The sequence below is a fragment of the Sceloporus undulatus genome, chromosome 11 (genome assembly GCF_019175285.1).
Source record: "Sceloporus undulatus isolate JIND9_A2432 ecotype Alabama chromosome 11, SceUnd_v1.1, whole genome shotgun sequence".
NCBI lineage: Eukaryota > Metazoa > Chordata > Lepidosauria > Squamata > Phrynosomatidae > Sceloporus > Sceloporus undulatus.
The window spans coordinates 2,435,123-2,457,426 of record NC_056532.1 but is presented as its reverse complement, the minus strand read 5'-3'; the positions used below and the strand labels follow the sequence as shown (position 1 = coordinate 2,457,426).

General features: G+C 45.7%; 2 protein-coding genes across 3 annotated transcripts in view; both read right to left on the bottom strand.

The window, feature by feature from the left end:
* UBE2G1 (ubiquitin conjugating enzyme E2 G1) overlaps window positions 1-22,304 on the bottom strand; it is a 554,317-nt gene that overhangs the window by 166,271 nt on the left and 365,742 nt on the right. The window lies entirely within an intron of this gene.
* The window catches only part of LOC121917146 (sarcoplasmic/endoplasmic reticulum calcium ATPase 3), a 78,024-nt gene that overhangs the window by 5,188 nt on the left and 50,532 nt on the right, over window positions 1-22,304 (bottom strand). Inside the window, exons 9-20 of the mRNA XM_042442872.1 lie at window positions 15,566-15,654; window positions 10,751-10,853; window positions 9,514-9,645; window positions 9,037-9,162; window positions 7,124-7,342; window positions 6,191-6,526; window positions 4,916-5,136; window positions 3,726-3,928; window positions 3,055-3,140; window positions 2,193-2,326; window positions 1,760-1,877; window positions 1,233-1,350 (exon numbers count right to left, since the gene is read on the bottom strand). Coding sequence (XP_042298806.1) covers window positions 1,233-1,350; window positions 1,760-1,877; window positions 2,193-2,326; window positions 3,055-3,140; window positions 3,726-3,928; window positions 4,916-5,136; window positions 6,191-6,526; window positions 7,124-7,342; window positions 9,037-9,162; window positions 9,514-9,645; window positions 10,751-10,853; window positions 15,566-15,654 — 1,885 coding nt within the window. The remainder of the gene's footprint in view (window positions 1-1,232; window positions 1,351-1,759; window positions 1,878-2,192; window positions 2,327-3,054; window positions 3,141-3,725; window positions 3,929-4,915; window positions 5,137-6,190; window positions 6,527-7,123; window positions 7,343-9,036; window positions 9,163-9,513; window positions 9,646-10,750; window positions 10,854-15,565; window positions 15,655-22,304) is intronic.

The following is a 22,304-nucleotide window of genomic DNA, read 5'->3' as shown; positions in this document are numbered from 1 at the left end:
TGGCTAACAGAAGCCCAGCTGAGCAACAGAGCTCAGCTGGGCAAAGACACTGAGCAAGGAGGTACTAGATATCTCCTTGTGCAATGCCCTCCTAAGTTATGATGCTGGTGTAAGTGGGAGTATTAGTCACCCACAGATTAGCTAATGGCGAAGGCCCATGGGAGTTATCATTCAGCAAGGTACAGAGAACGACAAGTTGCCCATATGTGGTCCAGAGGGCACTGATCCAGGTCTATCCCCTATGATTCTGTAAAACAGTGTTGCCAATGTTCCCGATGGTTCATTCAATGGGATCCCTTGGTGTTCAACCCAGGTTTATGAAATGTGCGAAAAGACTATTAGGAGTGCTAGAAGAAACACTTTACAACCAAAAAGTCTGTGCTCAGTGATTTCGGCATCGTGTGCAAATCACGTGGCGTTCCCTCCCCAGGGAAACTCGCCTGGCACCTCCTCTGCCCTCCGGTGCCAGCCAGGCAAAGCCCTCTCTCTTTTCCCAGACCTGTTAAAATGTCGGCCAAGGCTGAGATTTATTTTCTGCCTTTAAAACCTTACCCTGTTTTAAATCTTGATGACTTGGTGGTGTTTGGCGATCTTGCTTTTATGACCTTTTTCATTTTATGGCTTTCTCCTAATGCCCTGAAAGTGATGTTGATATTATATATGTGTGTGTATTCATATATGTATGTATGTATGTATATAGTCATATCTATCTAGCTCCATATACATACACACACTTATGTTTTATTTTATTATTTATTTGCTTTATTTATTATATGTCTGTGATCGAACTTAGAAAGTCCTATTTTCGGACTGCGGTGTCCAAATCCCCCAGACGCTGTTTAAACTGTTTGGGGCATTTTGGGATTCTGAAAGTTTTAAGCTAGAAATAGCTTTTTCAAGATTTCTTTCTCTATGTAGGATCTCTATGTGTATATGTACACACATATAATAATATAATAAGTATAATATCATGAAGCTGCTACGTACGCACATATAGATGAACCGACTTGCGTTTGCTTATGGCTGCTTGTTTTGCAAAGCATCCTCTCTCCAAAGTAGTCAGGTGTATATATGATTTCACCAAAAGCAGGGCTTGGGAAAAGTTGCCTGACTACTAGAAGACACTTGATGGTCAGTGGCCTTCTTAAGCTGGGGATTCTGGGAGCTGTAGTCCCCAAAAGCAACTTTCCCAGGCTCTGTGCCGACAGAGCTAGTAGACGGGCAAGACTTACCGTCTAAATGGTTGCGAGAGAGGTACTTCAGGCCTTCGTCCAGGAGAATCACCGGCAAGGAGATTTTCAACACAACCACCCATTGGGGCCAGCTAAGCGGCGTCACTTGAAAGATCAGCTGCAGAAGGAAAGGAAGAGCAAAACATGGAATTATGTGCTTGCAAAATCCAGAAGTGGGTGCTCTGGAATTCTGGGAATTCTAGCTTTGCTGTCAGAGAGCTCTCCTGCCGCAATGGCAGAATTCCACAGCATTGAGCCAGGGCAGATAAAGCGGTGTCAAACTGGATTATTTCTGCAGTGCAGAGGCAACCCCAGAAACAAGCAGAAAAATGAGTCCAGATCATGTCATTGCAGGCCATCAGGGGATCAGAGGAGAAACAAACAAACAAATAAATATATCAAATCAAATCAAAAGGCCACAAGAACAAGGCCATTGCCAAGCCAATCCTGAAAGCGAAGAAGGTAGGAGGATGGTGGTATCGGGGGGTCAAATCCTCCTCTCTCAAAGTGCAAGCATCACTACTTACAGGCAAAGGCTTCACATAAAGGATCAGGAAATGGAGGGCCATGGAGACAACTATGGCACCCAGGAGCCAGATGTTCAGCCAAGGGGGCATCCGGAGCAAGGACTGGTTTTCGGAGACACTGCGGAAGAGAGAGACGGCAATGAGTTCCTGCAATCCCCTGCTCCTGTTGCATGCCTCTGAAGTTGAACCATCCTCTATTTGAAACTAGGGTTGCTTGCAATGGTATCAGAAGAGCAGGCACCCTACCCATACAAATTCATGCACCCACCAGCCTTTTGTGCCCGGACTTGCCCACTCAGGGTAGAGACCGAACGAGCGAAAGAGCAAGTGAATGAAATATTCTGAGATTTTTCTTCTCATACCCAGATATTATTTGGTTTTCTTTTGTATTCGTTCGAGGAGGGAGGGAGATGTCTGACGGGGGACGCCATACCTGTTGAGCGCGTTGCACATCTCAATGGTCACCAGCACCGAGAGCGCCATGGTGGTCGGATAGCGGGATTCGAAGATTTGACAGTCGACGTCTTCAAAGATGGGGTTGTCCTCTGTGCATCTCATAAAGTTCCTCTGCCAGGTGGAGAACATAACCACAAGAGGTTTCACCCTCATTTGTTATATGACTATATAACCACATTACTGACATGGAGTTGGATCTACCAACCACTGTGGTCAGTCTGTCTTCCCTTATGGCTATATTGCCCCATTCCAGTTATATACAACGCCCAGGCTGTGAAAGCCATTATTCTTATAGCTGAAACAGTAACCATCTGTATGAATGAATGGAGATAGCAACAGAAAGCTAAAGGGAAATGGAAGCAGCCCACTGAGAACTGGATGGTTACCCAAGGTGGCACCTATTTGGGATGGATGCCAAGCTCAGACATAACATGGTTACTTATAATGGACTGTTGTTTGGGCATCAAGGTTGCAACATGGTTAAACCCATAGGGTAACCTTGGGCAAGTAATGGGGATATTGTGATTTAAAAGGGGCTAACTGTGAATTTTTAACATATTTATGTCATATAAGTTACCCATAATTGTTAATATTAAACTTCTGTTATTCGATACAATTCATTGTATATTAGTTCTATGGCACTTTTATGTGTATTGTTTTATTACTTTGGTTTTCGCAATGGCCATCGGCCAAAAGCAATAACGATTGATTGGTTCACCTTAGGTTCACCATGGCAGGGGATTGGACTGGATAGCCCATTGTGGTCTCTTCCAACTTTATGATTCTATGATAAGTTGGAAACAACATGAAGGCACACAACATCAACAACAACAACTTACCAGCTGATAGAAGCTAACTTGTGGTCCTTCAGTGTCATACAGGAACCACCAGGTAGCTGCACCCACAGTCGCAAATCCAACATACACTGCAAGGGAAGGGGAATATGAGAGAAAGGAAGGGAGGAATAATCCAGGATGACACCACTTTAATTGCTAGGCTCAAGGCTATGAAATTCTGGGAGTTGTACTTTGTTGTGGCACCAGACAGAGAAGGCTCAACGTATCACAAAACCACAGTTTCCAGAATGCCACAGCATTAAGCCATGGCAGCTAAAGTGGCGCAGAACTGGATTATTTATGCAGTGCGGATGCAGCCCATACTGTGCTGCTTCTTTTGGGAGGTGGTTAACCTCAGCTACATCCTGCAGGCAGCTTCAGGTCATGTCTGGTACAGCTGTGCAGATAGTAATGGTAATAGTAAAGATAGTAAAGCCAACATATTACATCCCTACCTGTTATACCCTTCCGTGTAAGACCCTTACACAGATCTTACACAGGGTCTAACACAGAAGGGGTATAATAGGTAAGATCTGAATATCTTAAAATCCAGATGGGTTTGTATAGGAGGCCTTGGTCTTCAGAATTGAGGCCCAGCACTCAACTGCGTTGATGGACCTGTCCTATTGGTGATGAACATGGACGATGAACATCTCAGTTCCCAGGACCCTCACCTCCGATAGCAAGGTAGCGGAAGAAGAGCCAGCCGCTGATGAGAGGCTCTCGCGGGTTCCGGGGAAGCTTATCCATGATGTCGAGGTCGGGGGGATTGAAACCCAGAGCCGTTGCCGGAAGACCGTCCGTCACCAGGTTCACCCACAGCAGCTGGACAGGGATCAATGCTTCAGGGAGACCCAAGATGGCTGTCAGGAAGATGCTGGAAAGTAGAGGCACAAATGTTTGGACACGAGTGGTTTGGAGGATGCTGATGTTTCACCAGAGCCTTCTCAGGCAGTTGGGCTTGGCATCCACTCTGGGTTTTATTCCAGGCTTTACCTAAAGCTAATAAGGCTACCTTAGAGCTGTTTTGTAGATAGGGTTCGGCACTTGCTTTACAGTCGGGAATAAAAACCTTGAGCAGAACAGGAATGTAGATCTTCAACTATTTCATCCTCACATTCAAGGATGAATGATGTACACATTTTTCTTGCCACCACAGGAGAAAATCATAGAATCGTAGAGTTGGAAGAGACCCCAAGGGCCATCCAGTCCAACCTCCTGCCATACAGGAACTCTCAACCAAAGCATCCCCGACAGATGGCCATCCAGCTCTGTTTCAAAGCCTCCAAAGAAGGAGACTCCACCACCCTCCAAGGGAATGTCTTCCTCTGTCAAACAGCCCTTACTGTCAGGAAGTTCCTCCTAATGTTGAGGTGGAATCTCTTTTCCTGCAGCTTGCATCCATTGCTCCATGTCCTAATCCCTGGGGCAGCAGAAAACAAGCTTGCTCCAGCATGACATCCCTTCAAATACTTAAAAAGGGCCATCAGTTTTGGGCACCACAATTCAAAAAGGATGTTGAGAAGCTGGAATGTGTCAAGAGGGGCAACTAAAATGGTGCAAGGTCTGGAAACCATACATCCCTATGAGGAGGGACTTGGGGAACCGGGGATGTTTAGCCTGGAGAAGAGACGGTTAAGGGGCGATATGATAGCCCTGTTTAAATATTTGAAGGGATGTCATATTGAAAGCTATGTTCAATGTTTGGAGAGCCAGAGGTGCTCCAGATGTTGTTGAACTCCAACCTCCATCAACCCCAGCAAGACGTTAGGAACGATGGGGGTTTCAGTCCAACAATTTGGAGGGCCACAAGCCTCTTTCCCTGTCCTATCCTGCTCTGATGCAGGAGACTAGTGCTCCTTACCAGACCACCTCTCCCACGTTGGAGGAGATGAGGTAGCGGATGAACTGCTTCATGTTGTTGTAGATGGCTCGGCCCTCTTCCACCGCAGCGACAATGGTGGAGAAGTTGTCATCGGACAAGACCATCTCAGCAGCTGACTTGGCCACGGCTGTGCCAGAACCCATGGCGATGCCAATTTCGGCTTTCTTCAAAGCTGGGGCATCATTCACGCCGTCGCCTGTCTGGGGGAAGCAAAGGCGCAAAGGGAAACATAGTTGTTTTGTCTGGCATCCTGTTCCCCCAGATGATGAGAAATCTAGACACTTCCCACAGAAAGGACCAGGCTGGTATCTTCCCTTTCAGTGGGGCAGTGAATCCAAATCTGCCAAAGGGCTACTCAACGTATGGAAATAGGCTTCAGTGCCTTTAAAGTGTAGGGCAAAACCTGGAGTGAATGCCCTACTCCACCAACACAGATGCCTCCAGTCACCTTTGGGTAACAATAGGATACATGGGCAATAACCTTGGCTTACTGGCAGACCTTGGAAAGGTTACCTCTTGGATTCAGCTATTGTGGGAGATTCAGAGGGTTGGAGATCCAGACAGGAATTACTGGGAGCTGTTATTCCAAAAGTCACTTATCCAAACTCTGCCCACTGGTGTTTCCTTGCATTTAGTAGTCAGAGGCATTTTGCCATGAGATTACCAAAGAAGTGTCTGCATTATTGCTTTTGTGTATTTGGAGAATGCTCAAACTATAGCTTGTGGGTTCACCCCTCCGGGAAGGAACACAACCGCTGCAAAACCTGTCCCCAAGTCCATCCCAACAAGGTGCCCAGAAGGATACCATGGTCGATGGTACTGAATGCCCCTGAGTCAGAGGTTCTCAACCTTTGCTCCTCCAGCTGTTTTGGACTTCAGCACCCAGAAGCCTTTGCCGGCATGGCCAATGATGAGGGAATCTGGGAGATGAAGTCAAAAACATCTGGAGGACCAGAGGTTGAGAACCACTGCCCTGAGTGGCCCAACAGAACAAATAGGGACACGCGGACTCTCTATCCAGTTCTTTGCGTAGGCCAACCTCCAAGGTGACCAAAGCAGTCTCCATTCCCTAAGAAATGATTTGAAGGCGCACACAACAAAATCAGCCTCATCCAGAAACCTCAGGAGCTGGGAGGCCACCACAAGCTCCAGAACCTTGCCTCAAAACGGGGTCTTAAGCCACACGATGGGAGTCCAGGGAGGTTCAAGATCAAATATCCAAAGGAAGGTTGCAGCATCAAAGCTCATGCTCACCATGGCTGTGATTTCGTTGAATGACTGAAGGTACTCGACAATCTTGGATTTATGGGCTGGTTCCACCCGGGCAAAACATCGAGCTGAACGGCAGGCGTCACTTTGGGCCTCTGGCGAGAGATCATCGAATTCCCGGCCCGTGTAGGCCCTGTCCGTCACATCCTCATTTTCTGAGAAGATCCCAATCCTCCGGCAGATAGCCACCGCCGTTCCTTTGTTGTCTCCCGTGATCATGATGACGCGGATGCCAGCTTTTTTGCACATCTCGATGGAGGACATCACTTCCTTCCGGGGAGGGTCCAACATCCCCACGCATCCCACAAAAGTCAGGTTGGTCTGCAGAGAAAAGGAGAGGGAGGAATTGATCCAGCACTTGATCAACTGATCAAACGGGAAGAACTGATCCACCAATTTACCAACTGAGCCAAAGAGGAGGGAGGAATTCATCCATCAATTGATCAACTGATCCAAAGGGGAAGGAGGAATTGATCCGCCATTGTACAACCTCCACCTTCCCTACTTTCTATTTGGGGAAAGGTACTATCTAGGATTTCCAATCAGGAGTGACTAGGACTAGAACTGAGGTCCCCTGACTGAGTTTGCATTACTTTTGGGACAATCCATTCAAGTTTGCAGAGGAAAAGTTATGGTACATTTATTATTATCCTTCCTGGATTCCAGCACTGTTTCTTTGCCTAGTTCCCACTGGCTTAACCTGACAATAAAAGAGGATAGTATGCACCGCGAGTCCATTTTTGGACATGTTATAGGTCTAACTAAGTTCCCAAAACACAACCAGAACTGGGCTGAATTCCCTTCTGGTTTTGCAAAGCATCCTTCTGGTATGTGCGTACCCACACAATGTCCCTATCCTGCACTTCATCTCCTCTTGAGTCAGGCCCCTTTTTTGACCCTGCTTGGACCGAGCCTCACCTCATAGTTAATAAACTGGCTGGAGTCATCCAGGCGCATGTCCTCTTTTCGGGGCGGGTGGTCTCTGGTGGCCAGGGCGAGGCAGCGCAAGGTGTCAATGCCGGTGCCCCAATCCCTGATTTTGGAGAGAATCTTCTCTTTGGTGGAGAGTGTCAGGGGAACGCGGGTGCTGCCGACGCGGATGTAGTTGCAGCGCTCAATGACGCTTTCTGGAGCACCCTTTGGAAAGGAAAGAAAGGAAATGGAGATTAAGGAGCATGAATTCATGAAGCTGAAAAGATGAGAATCAAATCACATTCATGAAACTGGAAGGGTTAGAATCAATAGGAAGGGATGCCATGTTGAGGACGGAGCAAGCTTGATTTATGCTGCTCCAGAGACTCGGACATGGAACAATGGATTCAAGCTACAGAAAAAGAGATTCCACCTCAAAGTTAGGAAGAATTTCCTGATTGTAAGAACTGTTTGATGCCTTGTTGCATGGTGGAGTTTTCTTCTTTGGAGCCTTTTAAACAACCATCTGTCAGGAGTGCTTTGCTTGCGTCTTCCTGCATGGAAGACAGTTGGATGACCTTTGGGGTCTCTTCTAACTCTATGAGTCTAAGTAATTTGAAACGTGGCGGTGGAGGAAAGTTCTACAGGCCGCATGGGCTACTAAAACGACCAATAAATGGGTTATTTGAGCAAATCAAGTCTACGCTCTCATAAGAAGCCACAAGACCCCAGTTTGGCCATGAGTCCAATTCACAGAGAAGAAGGCTATTGACAGATCATGGCCATCACGATGGCTGTGTAATCCCCTAATGCTAAAAGCATGAGGAGTGTTGCAACGAAATTTGGCACAGTAACACCATCTAGAGGAAATAGATGGTGCTACTGTGCCAAACATGCCCCTAAGTTTTATGCTCAACTAAGCCACGGCCCATATCAAAATCCATAATTTTGGCCCAATAACCTGCCCTCGACTTATACACCGTGGAGTACATATGGTTTACATTAGGAAGAAATTCCTAATGGTAAGAGCTGTCCAACAGTGGAAAACACTCCCTCGGAGGGTGGAGGAGTCCCCTTCTTTGGAGGTTTTGAAACAGAGGCTGGATGGCCATATGTCGGAGGGTTTGGATTGTGCATTTCTACATGGCAGGGAGTTGGACTGGATGGCCTTTAGGGTCCCTTGCAACTCTAGGATTCTATGAATTGTGGAAAGGAAAGCAGATTGCAAATGGGATTGAGAGGCAAAAACTATCCTGCCCTATCACTGCATGTACAAAAATAGTTGGAGTGGCTTAAAAAGCACTCGGCATCACGAGAAAATGTGCAACTCACATTTTGACTGCAAACTCACAATCATCTGAGTGTTGGTCCTGATACACTCAGAATGGCGCCACTCCTGCTTAGAGATGGGACCTTCAGCCGGAGGGCCAGGATGGGTCCATGATAAGTTTCTGGGTCCATATCCAGAGCCAGAAACATGACCATATTTTAGTGGCACAGTAGTTAAATGCTGGTCTTGCAGCCACAAGGTTGTGAGTTTGATCTCAGGGGCTCCAAGGTTGACTCAGCCTTCCATCCTTTCGTAGGCCAGTCAAATGAGTACCCAGCTTGTTGGGAAGCAACTGGCTTACGGGTTGTGAACCGCTTAGAGAGTGGTTCAGAAATGTAAATGCTATTGCTATTAGCTCAAAGCTTTTACTGCAATCTACGAAGCATTAGCAGAGGCAGTGCAATACTTTAGAATGGGTGGGGGGTGGATGGAAAAGCTAGGACACCATTACTAGGACACTCCACCAGATAAAACTGGGCTGAGTTAATTCTCAGGGCCTGAGGTTCTCCACTCTTGCTCAGGTGAGAGATAGATGCAGGTTTAGGGAACGCATGGTTTAAAGAAATAGGACACTCGGGCATGATGTTACCTTGACAAAGAGCTTGCTGCTGGAGGAGTTGTGGCCTTTGGACACCGGCGTGCAGTAAACGGACATGGACTTGCGATCCCGAGAAAACTCCAAGGTGCACTCCTTCTTCATGAGTTGTTTGATCACCTGAGGAGGAAAGATGGAGGAGGATCACCCAAATGGAAAATCTGGGGATTTTCAACACCGAGGAGGGAAAAGAAAGAAAGGAAGAAAGGAAGAAAAGGTGATGAGGACAGTCTTGGCTCTCTGTTTCTCAAGGGAAGCTATAGCGGACTCTCTACATTCTCTGGGGTTAGAGGCACAGGACCCTTGTGAAAGTGGAAAAGCAGTAAATAAAAAAACCCTATTTTTCTTACCTAAGAGAATGCCTCTCTAGGAACCTCCAGGTGTGAGCATGATACAAGAACCTCCAGGTATGAGCATGATACAAGAACCTCCAGGTGTGAGCATGATGCAAGAACCTCCTTCCTTACTCACCGTATTGCAAGCGTTGGCTCTCTCTACTTTGGAGAGGTTGCTGGTGTCGGTGTTGAAAACATTCATCTTCTCTACCAGGCAGGTCAACGCTGTTTCAGTCGCTTCGCCCACCTTTTCGTAGACTTTCTTGGACTGAGAAGGGGAAAGAGACAGAGAAGGGGAAACGTCTTTCAGAGAGGGAGAGGAGAGAGAAACCCCGCAACAGACCTCTCAACAAACCAGTAAACGTAGCTTTCCTAGAAATGTTTTGATGGGGACATTTCCCCTTGCACTTTATATCCCAGCATCATCTCAGCCGAACCCAAAGGATGCTCAACAAGGGTTCCGTTTCATCCTGGAGAGAAGTGACCTGAGCCCAGTGCTATTCAATGTCTTTATGTGCTCTTACTGTCAGAAAACTGAGGTGGAATCTCATTACCAAAGATCAGGTAACATGGATTCTACCTTCATTTATACAACAACCACAAGTTATTTGTCGCACCAAGAAAACCTAACACAACGGCACATTTCCCGGTTCAGTCAGTCCATTCCTTTCCAGCCGCATTGCTGGATTTCATCTCCCGTGAGGGTGCATCTACATTGCAGAAATGATGCAGTTTGGCACCACTTTAATTCCCATGGCTTCACCCTACAGATCCCTGGGATCTGTAGGCACCGGCACTCTTTGGCAGAGAAGGCTACAGGCCTTGTAAAATGACAAATCCCAGCATACCACAGAATGGAGCTACAGCACTTACAGTGGTGTCAAAATGCATCATTCCTACAGTGTAGATGCATCTTGAGACGGCTCAGCCTCCATTGGGTTGTTTTGGGGATTCATCCTGATTATTTCTCAAAATGCTGAGTATCCTGAAGCCTATTGAGACCGCTTTATTGTGCATGAATGGTCCTGTTTTAGCCGAATAAACCGTTGGCACTCATACCTTGAATAGAAGGGGTATGGCCACTAGTATGAAAATGTGCACATGAAAATAAGACACCTAGTCCTGTTCCAGACTGCCAAAATAAAGCTGCTTCGGGTCTCTTTGGAGGTATGCTGTTTAAATGATGCATGGGTCCTAAGAATCCGGAAGCTCCACCAAAGCTGCCCTCCAGTGCTTAGGAATGGAGTGTGGCTTTGGCGCAACCTCCGGACTCTTAGGACCCATGCATCATTTAAATAGCATACCTCCAAAGAGACTCGAAGCAGCATTATTTTGGCAATCTGTAACAGGCCCTAGCTTCAAATCCAACTCACCTCATTGTAATCGAGAGAGGAGTCGTTGCAAAGGGCACAGATTGTCGCCAGCTCCACCAAGCCGTCAAATTTCCCACACTGGACTGGGAGGTCGTCCTTCAAACTGTCATTTCGAAAGAGCGGGGAGGGAAAAGAGATACGAATATCATTTTAATCCGAACGGGAAATGTCAAACCCGGCAGACCGCAGTCCAGACGTCATGGCAAGCAATATGGAACAATGTGCTTATTGTTGACATTTTGTTACCTGTAGTATTTCTACCCTTCCTTCCTATACATATAAAAAGGCACTATGCATCAGCGTCATCATCATCATCATCATCATCATCATCATCATCATCATCATCATCATTTCCAGTTGGAGACTCAAAGCAACTGACCACAGTTAAAAGAAACATGGTTTTAAAATAAATCACATCATACAATAGTTAAAAAGTAATTAAGCTATCCACAAATAAAAGCTATAAGTCTATAAGTCGACCTCATGTTTAAGTCGAGGGCAAGTTTGGGGTCCAAAATTATGGATCTGGCTATGACCCACAGATACGTCGAGGGTAAAATTTAGGGGCATACGGCAAAGGATCTAAAGGACGATGCAAAGCAAAACAACGTCAAAGAACTTCCAAAATCATTTTCTAGACTTATACATGAGTATATACAGTAACATCCATCACATTAGACAAGGCTTATTTCCCTTAAAAGCATCAGTTCTCAAAGGTCTGTTGGAATAAAAAAGGTCTCCATCTCCTTGCAGAAAGATAGCAAGGAGGGTGCCAGGCTGTCCTTCCTAGGAAGGGAGTTGGAGAGCCTGAGAAGGGTCTGTCTGATGCTCCAGCAAACTACAGTTCCTGGACTTCATAGCATTGAGCCATAACAGTTCAAGTGGCATCAACCTGGATTATTTCTGCACTGTGGACACAGCCTATAAGTCAACGGGTAACATGGATGTGCATGCATACATGCACACAAATACACCCCTTTAAACTTTGGACTCAAAGTTGGAGTGGGTTCACCACCCTACTGACACGGATGCCACCCACTGTCGCTACCGTTGTTTGCAGGGACCTGAATCACTCGGACTGAACCAACAAGGCTTTTTAAACATTCCCGTAAGAAGGAAACATCCCACCATCTGTTCTAGAGCAATTTTTAGTCGCTTGAAATAAGGCCGTGCCTTAAAATATCTGGAAGGACTACAGCTGGAAACTCCATCTTCTGACCCGGCGAGTGGTTTGGAGCTGTGTTTCTAAATTGGTTTCGAAAGCGATCTCCAAATTTGCTTTGTTCCTGTTTTTGCTTGCCGTTAAGTCAATCCCCGTCATGTGCCAACGGAGAAAGAAATAGGTTGTGGGGGTGACACTATCAAAGCTATGGACCCTCCAGTCAACATACCCTGAAACTGTCCCCATTTGGCAGACACAATCTGGATTAATCCTCTGCCTTCCCACTGTTTTGAAAATGTCCCAGTTCCATCCTCCCACTTTCCTCCTTTGTCCTCAGCATACCTCCACTGCTGCAAACTGAATCTAAAGTGCAAAAGGAGTTTTGCACACAATGAAATCAGCCATGAAAGAGGAGAGGAAGGGGAAATCTTGCCCTTCCCAGTAGGTTCGGGCAAAAGCAAACTGCTGCACCACCTCCTAGCCTTGTGTGTAACAACTTTTGCCAATCTTGACCGCATTGTTGATGTTGCCGGAGCACACAGGTCCAAACCAAGAACCGGCTCACGTTCCAACTAAAGCTCGCCACAGGCGTTCTCTCTCCAGGCCTAAATCCCAGCAAGGCGAGTTTCCATTTTTGGAAAGCCGGAAGAAAGCCTTCTGTCCGCAAGCTGTTTCGGAGAGAGCGACAAATTGTACCCTTTCGTGAAAAACGTTTGCAAATGTCTCAGACGGAGCACATCTGGGGTGGAAAAGCTCCTGGATTAACCAAAAATATCCCCAGAGGCGCTCAAGGGCAGGAGAGTTCATATAGCTAAAAGCAGAGGAGAATGTGCACATTTTTGTTTCTCGGACCAACTCAGGCTGCATCCACACCGCTAAAATAATCCGGTTCGACCCCACTTTAACTACCAATGCTATGACAATGGTAGGAGGGTTAGGGGTTAATGTATATGTATTTTTATTTTATGTTGCAATCCTGCCTCAATCCGCAGGGAGAGGTAGGAAATATAGATAATATTTATTATTATTATTATTATTATTATTATTATTATTATGGAATCATGGGATCTTTAATTTGCTGCGGCACCAGCGCTCTTGGACAGAGAAGGCTAAACGCCTCACAAAACTGCAAATCCCAGAAACACTAAGCCATGCCAGTAAAAGTGGTGTCAAACTAGATTATTTCTGCAGTGCAGATGCAGCCAAGGTAGTCGATACAGGATTAAAGTTATTTTAAAGGCAATTTATCTAATATTTTTGCAAACTTTGGGCGGACTGTTTTTCAATATTTATCTGCTCATCAGGCTGCTCTCCATTTATTTATTTATTTATATTATTTATTATTAAATTTTTAACTTGCTTATTTTAAGTTTATCTATTCTAAACATTTAACGAATTTAAATGGGGATTTAGTTATTGTATTTTAGTTTAATTTAATTGTTGTGTTTCATGCATGTTGGCCGCCTTGGGTCCCACTTTGGGAGGAAGGCGGGATAATAATAATAATAATAATAATAATAATAATAATAATAATAATTAATAGGAATGTTGTAATTCAGTATTAGTATTTTATAGATTGTCTCTTTGTACCTGTATTGTATTATTTTAATGATATAATCCCGCTTCGATCCTTGGGATCGGGGTGGAATAAAGGGATGAGGGGTGGAATTTTAGTTTGTATATGTTTAAGTATTGTTTATGTATTTTATGTATTTGTTTATGTAATTTCATAAACTGCCTTGATCCTTTGGAAAGGCAGTAGGAAAATAAAATTTATTATTATTATTATTAATATTAATATTATTAATATTATATTTATTTGTGTCCTGCTCTTTTCCCAAGAACTGGGACTCAAACTGGCTTCACAGTATTAAAAGAGCAACACACCTGCTTGCCAATCTTAAAGGTCACCTTTCTTTTAAGTAACCAAAGATGAAATAATAATAGTAATTATTATAATAATATAAAGTATTTCCTAAACACTGGAAGGAGTGGAAAAAATTCATTACCTATTTACCACAATCACAAACCACAGGAACCGATCACTGCAAAAACAAAGAAGGAACTTTCCAAGGGGCTTTGCTTGGCCATAGATGCCCTCGAGTGCCTGGATTTAAGCCCTGCTTGGTCCCAAGCTCCTTGTTATTTTCCCCTGCGCTATACTTAGCCGCGTCCGGATGCACAAAAATCCAGCTTGCGCACCACGATCCCCCGGCTTCTCTTTGGCATGAGAGATGTGGGAGTCCCAAGGAGAGGGAAAACCACAACTGACCCACATGGCCCTGTTTAGAGAGGCCTTACTGGTCAAATCTGGAGCTGGGAGAAGGAAAAAGACCAATGTGTCACGCATTCCTTGGAAGAGATTTATTCTGCTTGTAGTTTCCCATAGCTTTTTTTTTCTTCCGTCCCATTTTTAAAGAAGATTTATTATGTTATTATTAAAACAAGCATGCCGCTTCTATTATGAATTAGGGGAAGTACAAATAAAGAGATAATTATAACCATCAGCCGGTTGGCCGGAAGCCATGTACATTCCCCTAAATGATGATGATGATGATTCAGTGGGTCCTTGTTATCCGCTGGTTGGGTTCCAGGACCCACCATGGATACCAAAATCCGGGGATGCTCAAGTCCCATTAAATGCAATGGCACAGCAAAACGGCATCCCTTCTATAAAACGGCAAAATCAAGGTTTTCTATTTGGAATTCATACTTTTTAAAGATATTTTCAAGCTGTCGATGCTTGGATCTGTGGATAAAAAAGACCCGTGGATAAGGAGGGCTGGCTGTAATAAGTAATTGCATGCATTTTTATTTTTGTCCGTGCTTCAGAGGGTTTGCAGTTTCGATGAGGGCAGCTGGGGGGTTATGTTGGTTATCCTTGTGCACATACATATATGTTGGTTATCCTTGTGCACATCTATGTTGGTTATCCTTGTGCACATCTATGTTGGTTATCCTTGTACACATATATGTTTGCTGTCCTTGTACACATTTACTGGGGTCAGGGGTGCAGGACCCCCATGAAAGTGGAAGAACCACACATCATTTTTTAAAAACCAGTACGTTTATTACCTGTGAGAACACTTCTCTAGGTATTTCTAGGTCCTCTGCCATGGCTTCGAAATTAAATGTTAAAACCCAATGGAAGCCACTGACCACCATGGATTCCTTTTCCAGTTCAGCTTCTGCTGCAGTTCAAGTTGGAGAAGACTTCTTGGTTCTTCTAGAGCCAGCCTTTCCCTTGACGCCCGAAATACGCTTTCCAAAACCCAGTTCAAAGATATAGCTATATAGAACCAGTCCCTAGACAGATCTTGCAGCATCTTTGAGACTCAGTGAAATACCCCCAAAATATGCTTTCCAAAACCCAGTTCAAAGATACAGCTATATAGAACCAGTCCCTAGACAGATCTTGCAGCATCTTTGAGACTCAGTGAAAGATAGAAGTTGGCAGCATGAACTTTCATTGACTCAAGTCTACTTCCAAATGTAGGAAGGAGACTTCAGTCTAGGAAAGCTCCCACTGCCAACTTCTTTATCTCAGCGAGTCTCAAAGGTGCTACAAGATCTCCCTTAAAACCCAGTTTCAGAAACGCTTCCCCGCCATCTCGTTCCAAGATAAATCAGAAGCGGACGTGCCAAAGGCTTACATTTGCCCCTCCGGAGTGTAGGTCGAGCCGGTGATGGTGAACTCGTGCAAACTGCAATGAATGCCCTCGATTTTCTCGACGACGAACATCTGCAATAGAGAGAGGGGGAGATGGTGGTTAAATGGTTAAATAGATATGGTCAATTTTTATCCTTGTATGTCTTTGGATATTCTAATTTTTATATTTTGTATTGTGTCTTCTATTGATATGCTAGGGCTGTGATGGTGAACCTTTTCGAGGCCGAGTGCCCAAACTGCAACCCAAAACCCACTTATTTATTGCAAAGTGCCATGTCCCTCTGGCTTTCTAGTAACAAACTCTGGCAAACTCTGTGCTGGGGAGATGGCACATGTGCCCACAGAGAGGGCTTTGAGTGCCACCTTTGGCACGCGTGCCATAGGTTCGCCATCACTGTGCTAGGGCGACAGCATGTGTGCCCACAGAGAGGGCTCTGAGTGCCACCTCTGCCACATGTGCCATAGGTTCGCCATCCCTGGACTATAGCATTGACCATAAAGAGTTGACCAAAAAGGTAGTCTCAAGGGGTCTCATCCAGCTCCGCAAAAGAACGGGACCCACAGAGAATCTTTGCAGGCTTAAATCTATAAAAGCTCTTGCTACCAAACTCTCTTCTTCAGCATCCACACTGCAGAAATAAACCAGTTTGAACCCATTTTAGCCACAGCTCAGAGTTATGGCAGCACCAGAGCCATGTTTTGCCAAAACAGAGTTCGAAAAAGAAATGCAAAAGCTTTGAGAAACTTTCCCAGCAAAGAGAAAACTCTTGAAATTTATGATTCTTCTACATGAAAAGAAAACAACTGGTTTAAATTTCTCCGAAGACGCCAACCACGGCTGCTGGCGAAACGTCAGGACTAAACTCTTTCACAACGTGGCCACATAGTCCGAAAAACCCACAAAAAACTATGGTTTGAATCATTTGGGGCCAATCTCTGAATGTATTTAGTCGCCGTTCTGAAAAACCTGCACAGAAATGTGCTTATAAATGGTATTTAAATAGCTTTTTGGAACTTTCCCCGCTCGCAAAACACACATTTCTGTGCCCATTTCATCTCCGTGTATGAACTCGCAAAGGCGTTTTCTCTTAAAATGGGTATTTTGAAGCCCATTATCTCAGAAGGACGACATTATCGACCCACGCTGAGTTCGGTCCCCCCTTCCTCTCTCATCTCTTTCTGGTCTCCTGACTTTGGGTCACTTTGGTACCATGGTTTTAAATCCAACCGAGTTTGCGATGTGGCCTGAAGGATATAAAAAGAGGATGCTGTATCCTATGGCAACCGCGTTTTGGCATCCGTTGGCACCACGTTTCGCACGGCGCATCTTCCTTTTGCAGAATCCTCAGCAAGGGACGAAAGAGAAGTGGGGTTTGGTTCCCCTCCCTTCCACGTTACATCTTAAATTAAATTAAACACAAGAGCGGAAATAGCGGGAGGCTAATCTCCAAACCGGATAGACTGGCGTTCCCTCTCGCGCCAGCGCCTTGCCAAAAGGAAGCTGGAGGGCCGCCAGCCCTTGCAAAGCTTCTTCTGTCTATCTGCCCAGAGGCCCATCTGCCTCTTAGGCTCAAGGTGCAAGCTAACACCTGGGTCAAAAGCGATGGAAAACGCCACTGGCGCCTGGTCAAAAGCTTACTCATCCTGCGGCCGGACTGAAAAGCATTCCCAGGTTCCCTTTCCTATAAGGGATGTCCCCTCTCTGAGGATGGGCAACCGTTCCTTTTACACAGGTTGAGTCACAGAATCCTAGAGTTGGAAGAGACCCCAAGAAGGGCCATCCAGTCCAACCCCATTCAGCCATGCAGGAACTCTCAATCAAAGCATCCCCAACAGTTGGCCATCAAGCCTCTGCTTAAAGATCTCCAAAGAAGGATACTCCACCACTCTCCAAGGCAGCGTCTTCCACTGTCGAACCGCCCTTACTGTCAGGAAGTTCTTCCTAATGTTGAGGTGGAATCTCTTTTCCTGGAGCTTTCATCCATTGCTCTGAGTCCTAGTCTCTGGAGCAGCAGAAAACAAGCTTGCTCCCTCCTCCTCAATATGACATCCCTTCAAGTATTTAAACAGGGCTATCATATCACCCCTTAACCTTCCCTTTCCCAGGCTAAACATTCCCAGCTCCCCAAGTCTTTCCTCATAGGACATGGTTTCCAGACCCTTCACCATTTTAGTCGCCGTCCTTTGGACACGCTCCAGTTTCTCAACATCCTTTTTGAATTGTGGTACCCAGAACTGGACACAATATTCCAGGTGGGGTCTGACCAGAGCAGAATAGAGTGGCACTATTACTTCCCTTGATCTAGACTCTATACTTCTGTTGATGCAGCCTAGAATCACATTGGCCTTTTTAGCTGCCGCATCGCACTGTTGACTCATGTTCAACTTGTGGGCTACTTAGACTCCAAGATCCCTTAAGTTTCCTTAAGACAGGTGTCCCCCATTCTACATCCCAAACCAGAGGCATTCCCACCGCCTCAGGGCTAGGCTACAATTGCTACCACCTTCAACTATGCCAAATCCAGGGGATGGTGGGGTCTGTAGTCCATCTCAGAGTGTATTGTTAGGCAATGCTTAGTAGAAGACATTGTGAGCCATGGCTTTTCGATTTGGTGATAAGCTTTCCTCTCCCTTCAAAAGACGAGGGAGAGGGAAGGAGATCCACAGTTGTTTCAACATTGTGCCATCGCCTCACCTTATAGCATCCTCTGCACACACACAACATACATACACACCCTGCAACCTGCCATCTTCTGATCCCCAACTCCATCAAGTCTGAGCTGATACTTAAAACACACAGTTAAAATGCCTTGTCGATTAGGCGGAGGACTCAACTGGAGTGCTAAAGCGATTTGGTTTACTCCGAGAGGCCAAACTCAAGGCGTCTTTGCAAAGGCTTTCCTTCAACTCCAGCTGGTTTTTCAAGAAGAGATTAGGAGAAGAGTGTTCAAACAACCTTATCGCAATAGGTGTACACAACAACACCTCGAAACACAGGCCAAGAATGCCATGCGCCCTACAGGGAGATGTGTGGGGGTTGTAAATACAAATACCCTCCCCATCCTTCGCAGGCAAAATAAAGGATGTGCATGCAATGGCTCAGCTCTTCAAGGCTGGCAATGCAAACCCAGCCCCAAGAATCCATACATCATCCAAGCTTCCTCACCATTGAGCTTTGAGCTGCATTCAATGACAGGGGTCCCTCCATATTTGCTGGGGTTCCAGGTGAAGGAACCCTATGAACGTAGGGAAATTGCAAATAGAAAAACAAAACAAAACACTATTCTTTTTACCCGAGAGAACACCTTTCTAGGAATATCCAGGTCCTCCAGTGCAACTCTGGGATCAACATCTGCCAGAAGTTGATCACAGAGTCATGCTGGAGGACCTACAAATGCCTAGAGAAGTGTTTTCTCTAGGGACGTCTAGGTTCTACAGCACAACTTTATGGTCAACGTCTGGAAGAGGTGCATTGGAGGAGCTAGAGATTCCTAGAGAGAACATCTGAAGGGATGTCATGAAGATGGAGTATGTTAGAAGGAGCAAGTAGATGGAGCAAGCTCCATCCAGAGACTAGAAAATGGAACATAGTAATCAAAACCACAAATAATCAAATCCGCCAAAGTCAAAGCCACAAATGTGGAGGGTCAACTATACTATCCTCAATAGGACCACAGTGTCCAGATCAAGGGAAGAACTGGAGTAGGGTCCACTACTTCTGCTTTCGCTAGACCTCACCTTGAATATTGTGTCCATTTGTGGGTACCTCACCTCAAGAAGGACATTCACAACCTGGAACGTGTCCAGAGAAGAACCAAGATGACCAAAGGTCTTGAAACCAAGCTTTGGGAGGAATGACAGAAGGCGTTGAGTATGTTTAGCTTGGAAAAGAGAAGTCTGAGAAGAGACATGGTGGCCACCTTTAAACATCTGAAGGGATGGCATGAAGATGGAGCAAGCGGATGGAGCAACCTTGCTTTCTACTGCTCCAGAGAGTAGAAAATGAATTCATATTACAAAAAGCAACAGATTACACCTGAATATTAGGAAGAACATACTTACTTGAGCTCTTCAACAATGGATTAGACTGCCTTGGAAGATGTCTCCATCTTTGGAGGTCTTCAAACAGAGGTTGGATGGCCATCATTCAGGAGCGCTTGAATGGGGTATTCCTGCATGGTGGGAACTTGGTCCCTTCCAGTTTTCTCCATGTTCTCCCTGACTACCTTCTCAAACCAATGGCCTCAAATTACAAAGCAAAATTAGCCTAAATATTGGCGAAAACACGGCGCATGCTGTTCCACAGCGGAACAGACTGTCTCAGAACATGACGGACTCTATTTTAGTAGAGGGTTTCCTTTCAAGCATATGCCAGACGGACGGTTATTGGGGGATGCTGAAGGAGTGGGTCTTCTGCATTGGCAAGCCATTGGCACACATGATCTTGGAGTCCCTTCCAACTCTATGATTCGGTGCTTTAATCGCAAACAAGGCGATGGTTGTTTTGGTTAAATAGGCATCACTCATGGAAGAGGTTGCCGACAGTTAAAAACTGGAGACTGCCCAGGTTTTAAGATCGGCTTCAGACACTTTGCCTGACATTACAAAGAAAGGAACGCCTTTGAAATGCCCTCTCCAGGGAGATGTACATATCTCTTGTTGATATGGGTTGAGTGTTCCTTATCCAGAAATCTGAAATGCTCCAAAATCCAAAACATGGGTGGCTGAGATAATGAATATGAAGGGATGCCATACTGAGAATGGAGCAAGCTTGTTTTCTGATGCTCCAGAGAATAAGTGGATTCAAGGTACAGGAGAAGAAATTCCACCTAAACATGAGGAAGAACTTCTTGATGAAAGATGGTTCCTCAATGAATGATGGAGTCTTTTCTTCTGTCTGGAGAGCTTAGATTGTGTCTTCCTGCATGGCAGAATGGGGTTAGACTGGATGGTCCTTGGGGGTCTCTTCCAACTCTATAATTCTTTGTTTCTATGATCTCAATTCTTCTGGTTAGGGCTGGTGACAATTGCACGCCAATGATAAATAGAGGGGTACATGTTCTCCCCTGCATTGCCTGGATTAAGATGGTGGTGGTGGTGGATGGTTCCCATCTACCCCAGGCTTGAACCTGGCTTTAAAAGCCAGGTGTAAACCCTGGCATCTAGAAAAGAGCCTTCCAAGGTGTTGCATCCTAGTTATAAATAGCGTTTCTTGGCTGCATCGGCACTGCAGAAATAATGCAAGGTGACACTACATTAACTGTCATGGCTCAGTGCTATGGACTTCTGGGAACTCGAGTTTGTGTCAGAGCACTCTGGTGCCACACCAAACTACAGTCCCCAGAACTCCACATCATCAAGTCATGGCAATTAAAGCGGGGTCAACCTGGATTGTCAACCTCTCTTTGTGTCAACCTGGTGGCCAGCCTCTCTTTTGGAGACCCAGCGTGGCGCAGTGGTTTGAGCGTTGGACTGTGACTCTGGAGACCACCGTTCGCTTCCCAGTTCGGCCATGGAAACCATGGGTGACCCTGGACACGTCGCGCTCTCTCAGACTCATGGAAAGGCAATGGCAAACCTCCTCTGAACAAATCTTGTCACAAGAGAACCCCACCATTAGTCGGGAAACGACGTGAAGGCACATCACAAAACACAAGCAACCTGGGCATCAACAACTTGGATGTTTAGCCTGGAGAAGAGAAGGTTAAGAGGTGATATGATAGCCCTATTTAAATATTGGAAGGAATATCACATTGAGGAGGGAGAAAGCTTGTTTTCTGCTGCTCCAGAGACTAATAGATGGAGATGGGGAGAGCTTGTTTTCTGCTGCTCCAGAGACTAATAGATGGAGATGGGGAGAGCTTGTTTTCTGCTGCTCCAGAGAACAGGACATGGAGCAATGGATGCAAACGATGGGACAAGAGATTCCACCTCAATATTAGGAGGCAGTTTTTGACAATAAGGGCTGCTTGACAGTAGAACACACTCCTTCAGAGAATGGAGTCTCTTTCTTTGGAGGTCTTCAAGCAGAGGCAGTGTCAGGATGCTTTGACTGAGAGTTCCTGCATGGCAAGGGATTGGACTGTATGGCCCTTGTGGTCTCCTCCCACTTACGATTCTATGGACGATTCCTGCAGTGCAGATGCAGCCCTTGGGGACCTCTTTTTCAAGCTAGCCAAAAGCTGGACTGGATTCCCCACCCCACTGACCTGGCCGCTGTGTTGCCGGGACAGAGAGTCTCTGGGGGAAGAAGGTCTAAGGATCACTGGGAAGAGAAGCCGCTCTCCTCATCTATAAGCTCAAATGAAGGAGGCAGGGAGAGCCAGTGAGTCATCTGCTGGAAGTGCTGGTGACCACAACCTACACATTCATGTACAAATTATAGCACCGAGAGGCAGAGGAATTAAACAGACAGCAGCCTTGATCAATTTGGCAACGAAACGCTTTTCCAAGCAAACCCCGGAGGTCTACATAAAAGCTCTCTAGCTTTTTAATTAACTACCTCCATGGGTGTTTGTGCACACACACACACACACACACACACACACTTTCCGTTGTTCTTAACCAAGAAATTCAAAATCTGGCATCAAGGAAAACCCGAGCTCCTGTGTCTGCGCCTCTTCCGCAAAGGCGCACAGCAAAAAGCCGTAGGGCAGGGGACAAAACATGGGGTCGGCTAGATGTGGGGGTGCTTTGGTTGTGTCTTCCTGCATGGCAAAATG